Genomic DNA, 13441 nt, shown 5'->3' with positions numbered 1-13441 from the left:
ATAGATACTCTTAAAATTCCCTTCTGTACTATATGATGCAGGAACTGATCATGCATGGTAGCATTCTCAACTCTTGGCAGTAGTCAGTACTCCAGGTTTCAAAGGATGCCCAAGAAAGCATTAGAAGGGAAGGCCATGTCTTTGAGAAATGCAGCCCCTAAAATACTCCACCAAATTCACCAGATCTGTAGATGTTCTTACTCCTAATACTATTACTTCATGTTCCTCTTAAAAAAATTAAGGGGGAGGGAAACTCCAATGTGCTAATCCACTAAGTGCAGATGTCTATAAACAGCCTAACTTTTCAAAACTCCTGTTTTCCTATTCTGTTGAAAAAAGGACTTTCCTACCCACTCAAGACTGTGCAGCAGGTCTAGGTATGTAGGTCCAAGTGTTTCCTGGGACAGGGACTTGACACAAGACAGTTCTAATATTCCTGCTGGCTACAAGGATGTCAACCACTTCATCAACTGTACATCTGGATACAGCTGCTTCTTCAATTCTCTTTAACTTTCCTGACTGCAGCATGGAACTGCAATGGCAGATGTTGCCCTAGACCCCTGCTACAACCAGCATCCTGCAACCAGGGAAGCACGTGGGTTTCATTGTCTGCTCAGTGTAACTGGTATAGCAATCTGATGTATGGCAGCTGCTGTGTGCTAAGCTCCCTTGCACAAGTACTAATAAGTATTGCTCACAGTGAAAATCTTCAAGGCAACTTGCATTTGGTTGTAGTCCTTGAAAACCCCTCCTCACAGACCCTTTTTCTTTGCCTCAAAATGAGCTGGCAACCAGAAAACAATTAAACTCTGGAAATGCACTGGGGGCACCAACACTAGTTCAGCACTGGCTCAGCTTCTCAGGGATGTGCAAGCACTAAAATGGTCTTTCTGATTGAATTGTTAGTTTTTCCTGTAGGCAATGGGAAATTCTGATCTGGTCTGAGCATATTGCAAAGATAGGAAATAACCTCAGAGAAATTAAAGAGGTAACATATCCTAAATCTTCCTCATAGGAGTGCAGAAAGTAGAAGAAAGGATTAGATTATTCAAAACTGAGTAGCAAGAAGTCAGCTCATTGTTGTCACCTACCTCAAATTTCACGAGGTGGTCTTAAATGAAGGAAAAGTCTCCTTCAGAAGTCACCCCACTGCTTGCTTAGCAAAAAAAACATTTCTGTTACAGAATTTAAAAGCCTAATATAAAAGGCCAAGACCAGAAGACAGAAGCACAACAAATGTGTAACAAACAAACAAACAAACAAAAAAAGAAACAAATGAAAAGACCAAAAAGCATGCTTCTACTCATTATCAGCCCATCTCTCTTTGAATTCACTAATCATGGTACTATTAAGTGGCTTGCTAGTTGTCTATGCAAATCATAACCCAGTTTGCCTTTAAAAAAAAAAGAAATTCTGAAAGCATATTCAAATATTAATAAGAGAAAATTGAACCATTTTTATAACCAAAATCTTGATTTATTAAAAGCTGGAACTGGTTAAAAGTAAATCCTTGACATCAGGTTCTTGTTAGCTTTAAACTGCAAGCATAAAAATACCCTAGAATTATGTTTTGATATCGATGAAAAGTACACTATGCAACACATAAAAAGAGCCCTGACTTGCTGCTATTATTTTTAATTAGGCTCTCTAGCACGTATGATTTTACCTTCCAACACCAATTCAGATTGGGGAAAAGGGAGGGCCTGACTCTCCAAACTCATGGGACTGGCAATTCCATGGCTCATGCCTTGGAGCACTAATGCATTTTACATTAGCTCTAAGCATCAGGAAATCCTGGCTCCTGGTGCCAAGAAGTTCAAAACAATAATGACACACATCTGAAAACTGGGATTCGCTGCTCAACTGCCAGTATCTATTCTATCAAACAATCCAGCCCCACTCTATTACAAATAGGACAAAACATTCACAGCAGCCCGCACTGTTTCCAATTAGACTGTGTGTCTGGACTGCAGATAAATCCAAGGAGCAATCATATAGCAAAAAGTCTTCCTAGAAACAGAATTCCATTGAGAAAAAGCAGTACTTATGAGCCTATCATCAATGGGTAATTACCAAGTTTGTCATTAGCCAAACTGAAGTTGTTCTGTTTTCTTTCTTCAGGTGAGCCTCCAAATTGCCTTATTACATGAGAATTCTACAAATATTTTAACTTCATACGCATCAGATGTATTTTGCTACTTATTTTAGCTGGAATCCAATCAGATTTAAAAACAGCTTACTAATGTAGCAAGTAGTCTCTGATAAGGAACTGAAATTTGAGGTTGAGTAACCTACTTTTACCCAAGGACACTCAAGAGGTTTTTTTTTGCCCCAGTCGAAAGCTTTTTGGCAAAACAAGAGCATCCTGACTAGGACTGCATCTAAGTTTACAGTAAACAAAGCAGTCTGCAAGCTTCACCCTATACACTTTTCCCTCTGACCTCCAGCAGTCCATGAAGTCTGTTGCGACATACAACATTCTGGTTAATACAGAAATCTGTCATCTCCTGGGTTGTCTATTTTGAAAGGTGAAAATAGGAAGTCACATACTAAGACTTCAAGAGTAGTGTATAAAGAAACTGAGGGAAGTAATAGCCACCACCTTCATGCTCCAAAACAAAGGTTGTGCATTTGGAAATGATCAGTGTCAGTTATCACCTGCTCAAACAGGCTCTGTGCAAAGAGTTATACACATTGGTTTGAACTTCATCCTTACTGAGTATAAATACCTCCTTTTTTCAAAAGGATCCACCTCAAGTCCTAATTTTTTTTCACGATTTGGGTATTTTAGTTGGTTTAATTTGCTCTCTAAAACATCAGCACTATTCCACCCTTGCTAAATATTCAGCTTTCCAGTAGAGTAATCAAACAAATCTAACTGTCCAGAGCCCTTTAACAACTACAAGAATTCAAAGTAAGGAAGTAAATATCTTTTTTCCTTTGGTTGTATATACTGTGAATTACTCTTATTTTACAAATGGTGACTACAGTTGTGAAAATAACATTCTTCCTTTGGAAAGAAACAACTTCAACAAATGAGCGGGGATTGTCCGGATAGTTTCCTGCTAAAGTGAATTCTGTACTTTGTCTGTAAAGTGTTTGAAGTATTCCCTGCTAATAAGTGCACATAATTCATGCTCTACAAAAGGCATTTCCTAAACACCACAGGACCCATGAAGATTTCATTCTTTGAAATGAGTCTTTTCTATTCTGAACTCGTGGAGATGCCTACTCAGAAATTCAAACTGGAACAGTTTGCTAACATTCAGAGGAGAGGTCACTGACCAGGGAGGGACTTCAGGAAAACATCTCCCAAAAGTCAAGCCAACATCTTTTGCTCATCTGGCAAATTTTCAGCGCCATCAGTAACCTAAGTGAACATACCTTGGGATGGCTTAGGTTAAGGGAAGGAAAAAGTCCAAACAAAACAGAAACAACTAAAACCCAAACCCACAGAAACAGTTTTGACAGATGAGAAATTTACTTTTAATAATGTAAGACTATTGGAAACTAAAGTCTTCTAGATAACCAGCTGCTCAAGCCTCTCTTTAGATATTTCCCAAGAGCTGTGTCTGAACAGCATCTGAGCAATTGGCATGATGCGTGGTTGCCTTGTGTTCTAGTTTTACTTTTCTAGTCTATAGCTTTTGGGAAGCTATGATGTATTGTAGCACACATGTTAATATTAAAAGGAATGTAGAATTCAGAAGATAGACTAGAAGTCTTCAGTGTAAATCATTCCTACAGCAATAGGGGCAGAAACTGTTGAATGACATACATGAAGCCTGATAAAGAAACTGGATTAGCCACTGTTGGATTGTATGCCTCTTTACAAACAAACAGCAATTCACCTGCTGGAGAAGGGATGCTGCCCGATGAGGTCTCCATTCTGAAGATTGTAATCACCAAAGAAATCTGGACTGACTGCTCCATCAGGGGCTACGAGGCCATCTATAAAAAGAAGACAGATATGGTGACTGTATGAAGGAGCATGACTTCAGGGCAAGTGGGCAACACAACCTGTGCTGGTCTCTCTTACAAATTCATTAGCAACTTGCACTGCTAGGAGGAATGTCAAGCAACAGCAACTCTGAAAAACAGCAACATTACTGGGACTCGAATGAGCTTAGCCTACTGACCTGAAAAATGCTGTACCTAAAAAATAGTCTCTTACCCCTTCTTCCTCATGCCCATCTTGTCTGGCAGATGAGCCCAGAGAAAAAATGAGAATAAAGGCCACAGCATAAAAGTGGTAAAGCAGCAAAAGCTCTTAATTGTTCAGACTCTACTCTTCATCACTCTCTCAAAACAAGTTAAGAAAGACAGGAAAGCAACTTCAAACTTATTTTATCTCCTCCATATTTTGATGTCTTCCAGCTATTTCCCATAATGGTGGTCTTCTCACACGATATCCTCTCAAAAACACAAGTTACAGCTTTCATTTGCTTCATTTACATTAAAACACTGGCATGTAAAGATGCCGGCACTTACAGAGCCAATATTATTACTTACAGGCTTCATAGTCTCCAGTCTCTGCTTGCTTTATAAGGAAGGGAAGACAATCAGAAGCTAACATTTCCTTTCTATCAGTGTAAATCCAGAGTGCCTTTGAAGTAGTCAGTGAACTGACCTCAGGTGAATGAGAGCCCAGCTTAGCTCTTTCCTGGCCCCATTCACAGAACACATTTCTTGTTAATATTAAGGACACACTTCTTACTTGGGAATTAGTTAGGCTCTAATCACATAAAAATATCTGTTTCATTAAAACAGATCCTACATCAGTTTGTTTCTATAAAAACAATCATAGACTTGCTACGGAGAAATCATCCCAATAAAAACAGAGCAGAAACAGGTACATGCAGACTGATACTTCAATAGTTTAACAGAGAAGAGAGAAATTCTTAATGACCAGGAAGTTACAAATGCCATTCCACTTTTAAGAGAGAGAGAGAGAGATAAGATCCAAGGAGTCACAGGCCACTTGGCTTAACCTTTGTGGTTGCAAAACTACTAAAACTGCCTATGCAGGAAGCAGTGGAAAGTTACTTACAGACATAAGGCTTAGAGATGATGACTCAGGCATTCAAACAAATCTCCCTGTGCTTTATGAATTTACCTGATGTTTTTTGAAGATAATGTAGTGACAAATGATAAAAGGAATAGGATTGACACATCTAGATTTCTAACAGACATTTGAGGAGGTGCTACAGAAATTCAGTTAGAAGATAATACCTCATGGGAAAGCAGCTGAATACAACCTAACAGACTGTAAATGAAAAATGCTAGCCACGATCAGATGTACATGGCTATATTCTAATTGCATACATGTGCACACAGTATGTGAAAGAGTATTACTTGACAGGCAAGTAACGTGGCACAGATCGATACTGCTGTCTTTCAGCACGTTCAGCCAGACAGGAGTGCCCTGTGCTATCCTACGGCTGTCAAATGACCAAAAAGGAAGGAAAGTTGAAATGGCCATAAACACCACTTGGGGCACATTTTCCTATTTCATCACCTAGTCTGTATTTTTAACAGAACAAAAACGAAGGAGAACATTAGCACTTTCATATCTGCAGCACTTCAGAACAAAAAGCAGTTAAGTTCCAAGGACTATGTATTATAACATTTCAGATTTGGTTAAAACTTATTTGAAAGCAGAGACTTCAAAATAACATCTATCTTTATCTTGATAAAGCGAGCACTATGTTTTAACTCTGAGGCTAGAGCTACTGCTTCTTAAAGTGTCTTCAATCAAGAGTGTTAACATTCAAACCATAACACTCAGAGTTATGGCTCACATGAATTTATAGGAAAATGAAAGCACATGGAGAGCATCAGCTGCATATGGTGTGATTACACAGCAAAAGGACTTCCGTTGCTATGTACATTTCAACATAAGTTAGGGTTATGTACACGCAGAGCAAGAGATGCACCCAGCTCATGAAGGTAACCTCACAGATTCTATCAAGTTTTTCATGTAGGTTTAAATTGCTAAGCAGGAGACATGCTGTGATGTCACTGCAACAAGGAACTCATCTTGCCATCAGTGAACTCAAGCACTGTTACGGATGAGGGGGAGCTCGTGTTGAGCATCAGCCCTCAGTCATTTCTAAATACACCAAAATGAAATACAAGCATTTAATTTCTGACTGCACAAAGTTTTGTTTTGTTTGTTTTTTTAACTTAGTAACGTTCAGTCCTTCAAAAACCCAAATGACTACTCCAACTGGTACAATAACCTATAGCCTTTTCAAAGGAATATTATGTCTCCCCTGACCATATCTCAAAAATATAAATCTAGTACACTTCAGAAGCACACCATTACTGGCACTTGTCAGAAGGAATCTGAGAAGTGAATCTATATTTTGAATATAATCACCTACTCTTATACCTTTAAAAACAAAAGCACTTTTCAAACATCTGCAGAACATATCACTGGAAACCTGCCTCTCCTTCCTGGTCAAATACCAATTCCAACAGAAAAATCTTTGTTCAAATAACATTAAGCCTGTAACATAAATGATTTAAATCCAGGAAATGCAGTGTTACTGCCACTCCATCTCTAGCTCATACTGTTTAGGAAAAGAAATGGCCCTATGAAATAAGCAAAGGTTTATTAGTCAGACCTGTAAAGGGGAGACTGCAAGAGGAATTCTGGCACATCTTTAACTGACGAAGCCCAAAGGAGACACAAGACCCAGGTACCATACAACACAGGGCTCACACTAACCCTGTAGGTCTAACAGAGCAAGATAAAGGCACACAGTTGAAAGAGGAAAGCATATCCCTTTATGCTGTGGCTGACATAGGTAATCGAAAGCATCCTTACGTTCTGATAGCCTTTAGGAATATTTTTTGAGATGCTACTGAAGTCTTGCCCAATTATTTTCCCACAAGAGCTGCAAGCAAAGATGATGGGTTTTAGTGGTTGTTTTTCTTAATACCATTCCTGCAAATTTATCCAGAGTCAGAGTTCTGTGACTCATGTTTCATAGTAAAGGACTGGACACTTGTGTGGAAAACAAAAAAAAACCCTGTCTCAAGTCCAACAATTAAGATAAATAATAATTAAGAAATAATCCTATGTGCATAAAGTCATCCAGGATTTTGAAAAGGATCTAAACAGTAAGTTTGAGAGCATACGCCAACTCCTAGTTATGAAAAGCTACAAAGCCTTTAATTCAGTGGACAAATAATTTCACCATTGTCTCCTGCTGAGTTTTCTGAACCTTCCTCTTAAATAGCTGGCAATATTGAACTAAATACATCAGTGTCAGTATACATCAGCATGGCAACTTTTGTTTTCTTAGTAACTGCAAATCTTTATGGAACGAGAGACAGAGTAGATTCCACTTGAGATCCCCCAGGACTGTGCCATTTTGTACTATTAATAGCATTAAGCCAAATGATAATAATTCTCTTTTTTCTGTTTTTTTTTTTTCCCTGTACAAAATGGATTAATCATAAATAAGAACATAAAATCATAAAGGTTGGAAATAACCTCTAAGATCATCAAGTCCAGCCAACTCTACTTCAGAATCATTTTAGTTTTGCTTTTGTTATTTTAACTAATTTGGTCAAATTGTCAAGTAGTAAGACTTTTTTCATTTGAGGAACTGAAAAAAGAACTTCCTCAAGAGATTCACATGCTTCCCTAGATATAGGACAATCAAAATTATACAAATAAAAACTATAATTATAAATTAATTAATAATAATTAATACTTTAAAAATAGGTATTATTAATTGGTTATAATATAATTATATTGATTGCAATATTATAGCACAATTATTATAATTATAATATAATTATGATACAGTAATTATAATATTATTATTAAATTTAATAAATCAATAAGTAACAATTATAAATTGTTTATAAATATAAATTGTACTACAAATTATACAAACAATACTAATAAAGCTGAAATGATGAATGTAGATCTGTAATGCTTCAGAAGATCATGGATATACAGTACTCAGAGGATTACATGATGTTAGGTGTTGGAAGGGACATCCAGAGATCATCAAGTCCAACCCCTCTGCCAGAGCAGGACCATAGAATCTAGCTCAGGTCATACAGGAATATATCCAGACAGGTTATGAAAGTCTCCAGAGAAGGAGACTCAATCCACCATTAGCACCCTAACAAGGACACGACCATCCCTGGCTAGCATCAGTGTTGCTCCCAGTGACACAAAAGGTAACTGTCCCCCAGGTTTGAGTAAGTAGATTCTCTCTACAGCTTCAGTCCAAGTGCCTCTTCCAACCACAGAGGATATGGTCCCAGTCCTGAACACTAACACGTGCTGCCTTACCTGCATTGTAGTAGAGGTCAGGTCTCTCCAGAATATCCCCTTCGTGGATGTAGGGCTCAATACGATCATCACCATACAGATACTGTTCACTGTCATCCATCTGCCGACTGCCCACCATATCCAGCCACTGAGAGTTGTGCCATCGAAACTTCTCACTCTGGATTTTTTTAGCCCATTCTTCATCATATTCCTGTTAAAAATCACCATGCAATACTTTATGATGAGGTATATATGAAGCTGTTTGCTTTAACGGGAAATGGCAGAGGAATTTAATGTCAGTGAAAGATGCAAGTCTCTGAGCTCAGCAACTCAAAATCTTCTATCCAGAGTGCTTTAGGCAAACAAAGGAATGATTTGCAAGTGCTGGACATTATTCTACTTCTGTGCAAGCAGCAGTACAATCTTCCCTTCATGGTTTGTAACTTTACAGCATCCAGAAAAAACTCATGCTTTGAGCAGTGAAGTTCCATCACCACAGTCTCCTCATCTGGCTTATCAAGAGTAGCTGATTACTGTAATTTCAGTACTTAATTACTAAGATTTGCCAAATACCCTTCACATCCTCGTTAGATGAGCATTCACTGGGACAACTGGTTAGTAGACAATACTAGCAAAAATGGTTGTGATAAAACCAATAAATCTTTGTTTAATGAGCTTCAGTAAGAACTCAGGATTTAATTTTCAACTTCTCGTTAAATATTCTAACGGCTTTCTTAAATTATAATGGCTTCCTATGTATGACATTGAACACCCACAAAAAGGTTACACAATGTTTGTAATAAAGAGCAGATGGGAATCCAAGACACAAAACTAAAATCCAAGAGGATCTTCTCTAGAAGGTTGAAGAAAACAGCATCCAGCTTTCAGTCACCATGGAAACAAAATATCTGCATGAAATTTCCACCTGGATCACAGCCTAATTGCACTCAAGTGAGGTGATATTCAAAGCAAAGGAATATCATAAAGAAGTGCCATATCTATGGTCACTGCAATCAGTTGTTTAGAAGCCTTTTCTAAACATACCAGACCATGTGGGCTGTTGATTACCACTGAGGGAACGCAGACCTGTGCATAATACTCAGTTTCTCAACGGTCCTGGAAAGACAGGGCACAGCAAACTATAGGAAACTCATCTCCATATGTAATCTGCAGATATTATCCATTTGGGAAGATTCACAAATAATTCACCATGGCTAGTACTTTTTCAGTCAAAGGGACTGTGAACAAGAGTAACACTCAGAACTAAAATGTTTTTGCTCGTGGGAAGAAATACCTTCACAAAACAACTCCCACTTCACTAACTACAAAGGAGAGAAAGACAGAAAATAATTTCTTGATTCTCATGCTGGTTAATGCATGATCTAGACAGACTTTCCTTGAAGATCTTGCTGGAGTAGTTTAAGGTTTTTAATATCTGTTTTACTTAGCCCTGATGGGGATGAACAGCCTTCACAGAATTAGCAACATCTTGTCTGCTCCAGCTAGACATTCAAAAGTTGGCTATAACCAAAGGTAAAAAACTAGCAGTGAATCCAGAATAAGTTAGCTACAGTAACTCAGGTTAAGCATCTGAAAACTCTTACAGACTAAATCTGAGATTTTAAACTGACTTAACAGTCAACCTACTTTGTCTTCACTGCTACTAACCTGACATAGGTAACACTCTCTCTACCCTGTTTTTTTTTCCACCCCTCTGACTAGTGGACAGCACATAAAGCAGCTCACCCTTTTACTTTGGCAGACTCCTCTGACATTGATAATGAGCATATAGAGCATCCAACGCTTCATCAGGAATCATGTCACGCTGGGCAACCACAAGCCCTTATTCTACAGCAGTGGAAAGAGCTTTGTTTTACTTGGAGAAATGGCAAGTTTATTTCTCTTGGCTTAAAGCAGAGTTCCTTTTTGATGGGGTGCCCATGCAAGTATCCGCAGATCTGGGGCTCTGACCAGCCTGTGACATTCTATATTTCTCTAATTTAATCTCTCATCAACACTAATCACTAGACTTTTTTAACTCCCCTCCACACCATCCTGGCACATGATTGGCCCTGTTCAAAACCTGGACTCCTGCATATGCCATCTGTAGGCTCCATAGATACTTGTGGTTCCTAGTGACCTCTAGCAAAATTCCAGATTTCTGTCAGCCACACAGTAATGCAGCAACCTTAGGGAGGAAAAAAGGAAAACCACAACACCCTAAACAACAAAACCCAACACACACTCACACCGATGCCTCATACTGACTGAGGAAAGAACAATTTGTGCCCTTTCTGCCTGTTGATCTCTTCACTTTCCGTTCTCAACTAAAGGGAAACAGTAGAAATAACGGTGCAAAACAAGAGCTCCTCTGGAAAAAGAAGCTCATCTCTGAGATTTATAAAACATATAAAAACAAAAGGGCATGACTTTCAGTGATGACATTTGACCAGCATCTTGGAAACATCTCCTTTGCTGTTTCTGCCAGAGCTAAACTATGGGCTATCTATTATGTCAGTCTCCAGTAGCTGTGAATTACAAGCTTTAGAGAAACACCCTTATAACTGCCAGAAATCGTATCACAGTCTGAAGACAACTATTCCCAGAAATCACGATTCCAAAGAAGTGGGGGAAAATAAACAACTTAGTGAACAGCAAATTAGAGTAATCAGTGGGAAAGCTGAATCCCTTTTACCTAACTTTGTTTACTTTTGAAAGTTCTCAAAAGCAGAAAGGCCAGCAGTTAAATTACTTAACTCACATTTAACACAAATGCACTTTGAAAAGGTTTTAATCTTCCCAAAGCTACAACCCCAAATTGATCCCACCAGCCCAGCATCACTGTTCCATTCGACACCTCCATCTAAACACACTGAACTTTCATCACAAGTAGACGTGAACTTCTTATACCCTCCTAAGAACATCAGTTAACATTTCTTATTTATAACACTTCTCATTTTTTCTTTAGCCCATGACAGCAGGGCAGAATACTCCTAGGTAATCTATGCTTCCCCTCTTAAAAAGAGGTTTAAAACTCCCAGGGATTTTACTTTAATCATTCATCTACATTTTGGAAAACAGGTTTAGCAACACGTGATGAATCAACAGCTATAAGACTGAGCACATCTGCACATTATTTTAAAATTAGAAGTCATCTCTTCAAGCAGCTTGGCTACTTTGTTGCATTAGTACCTTTAATTTCATTACCAATGAACACCAAGAACAAAGAAGTGACTGCACCAGAGTCAATGACCAGTTTTGTCAGTAGTTTCACCCTGGCAACAATGCTAGAAAAGGACAATTCGCAACAATCTATAAGGATTTACATAATCCCAGCACAAAGAAGTTCATTTAAGTACTGCTAGATCAGGAATATGTCTGTAGATTTTCCACAGAAATGTGCAGAAACACCACTAGGCAAATGATTAATGGAATAACACTGGAATGGAAGAAAAGCCGTAAATGCAGCATTACAGCCAAAAGGCACAAAGAAACCAAATTAAAGAAGTTCAGAGCAAAACAATTCCCTAAAACACAGCAAGCCTCCAGTAATTATATTCTGAGCTATTAAAACCTTTTTTAAAAATATATTTTTATTTTCGGTGAGCTTTTTTGGTTAGGCTTTGTTTTGCAAGCACACAAAGTGCATTTTACTAAGGAATTGCTCCAAAGATGGAAACTGGAAACTAAATATCAAGAGATACAAACATAGCTTTTTGTCCTCCAGCCCTTTTAAATGTAAGGTTATCAACAAAGCAGTGGGGGGGAGGAACAAGAAAAAGGTGGACAGAATGTGTCTATTCTCCAAGCTCCTGCACACCTCCCCCCCCCCCCCCCCAATATTCTATGTTCAGAAACATAAAAGGAGGAATTCCAAAGGTTGATTTTATTCTCTTTGGAGCTCCTTGACATCACTGGTTTTAACATTCGGTTTCCATAAATCCAGAAGTGTCATAGAAGATATATGGTTTGACTCTGCAAGGAATGTGCCATCTTTTTTGAAGTTCTGCTTCCAACTTTGTTTACTGCTGAACCATTGAAATACTATGAAGCGTTAACTGGCCTATTATCAGAGTGTGTCTGTTCCCTATCAGGGGTTCCCTTTGTCACTGGCTTCCATCACACCTTGTATCTTATTAACACACTATAGGATAACATAGAGCTACACAGATCTGCTTTGTGTTCTCTCACAGCTGATGAAAAACAGATTGTCCTTTTCACTTTAATGTGGTTGCCCTTTAATTGGGTCTGTAATAGGGTTCATTTGATGTAATTCCTCATACAAAGCTAAAACTGCCTTACAGTAAGGAGAATGTCCTTGTGTTCAAGGCTACACTTGGTGATATGCTGCATTATTCATTATTTATTCATCCTTAAAACATTCATTTAGAAAGCAAGTATTTATCTTGTCTAGCTATCCAAAAGTTAGGCATGTCATTTAAACCATGTGCCTCTATAAACCAAGGAGAGAAACAGATGTTACAGATCACCTTCTACAGGTGTCTACAACACCAGGGGGGTAATTCATTCACAGGCCGAAAATATCCTTCTAACACTTACACCTGTGCAACCCTGGGCCACTTGCTTGCAATCAGGTTCATCACTAAATATATTTGGATGGGAAGTTAGTAGAAACCTGTGACACAAAGCATGATTCCATGCCCTTTGAATTTAGGTCCCAACATAAAACACATTCACAGGGATCCTATATTGTTAAGAGCTGAAGAATGGAACTCTTCTTCTTTCCTTTGGAGGTATGTAAAGCCAATCATTGGCAAGCTGTTGTGAAAGCAACACAGAACAATGGTTTGGCTCACCTTCGTAGTCTCAAAACTCCAAAAAGCAGGCACCAATGCTAGAAGGAAATCTGTCCACGATAGGTTTATGTGAAGACAAAAGGCAACCAGCACATGCCTGGCCTATCTAATACTGCATGCAAGTGGTTATCCTTCTGCAGTTAAACCCTCTCTTATTGGGTGCGTGCTCTTTGTCACAAAATCTATCAACATCAAAACAGATTGACTGCAAATTTAGCAATGCAGAAGCTGATCTGCCTGCAGCTCTACATCCTACCTGCTCTTCTGCCTACCTCCCCGTATTCAAGACTGTTAAAAAGATAACAGGGGAACAAGAGACACCGTA

General features: G+C 38.5%; 1 protein-coding gene across 3 annotated transcripts in view; it reads right to left on the bottom strand.

Moving 5' to 3' along the window:
- The window catches only part of KIFAP3 (kinesin associated protein 3), a 72266-nt gene that overhangs the window by 16377 nt on the left and 42448 nt on the right, over window positions 1-13441 (bottom strand). For all 3 annotated transcript variants that reach the window (XM_064147286.1, XM_064147284.1, XM_064147285.1), the window contains exons 18-19: window positions 8321-8510; window positions 3852-3951 (exon numbers count right to left, since the gene is read on the bottom strand). In XM_064147286.1, the coding sequence (XP_064003356.1) occupies window positions 3852-3951; window positions 8321-8510 (290 nt within the window). The remainder of the gene's footprint in view (window positions 1-3851; window positions 3952-8320; window positions 8511-13441) is intronic.

This window comes from Pogoniulus pusillus, chromosome 8, assembly GCF_015220805.1.
Source record: "Pogoniulus pusillus isolate bPogPus1 chromosome 8, bPogPus1.pri, whole genome shotgun sequence".
Taxonomy (NCBI): Eukaryota; Metazoa; Chordata; class Aves; order Piciformes; family Lybiidae; genus Pogoniulus; species Pogoniulus pusillus.
The sequence above is the reverse complement of the archived record's forward strand: the minus strand, read 5'-3'. Positions and strand labels throughout refer to the sequence as shown.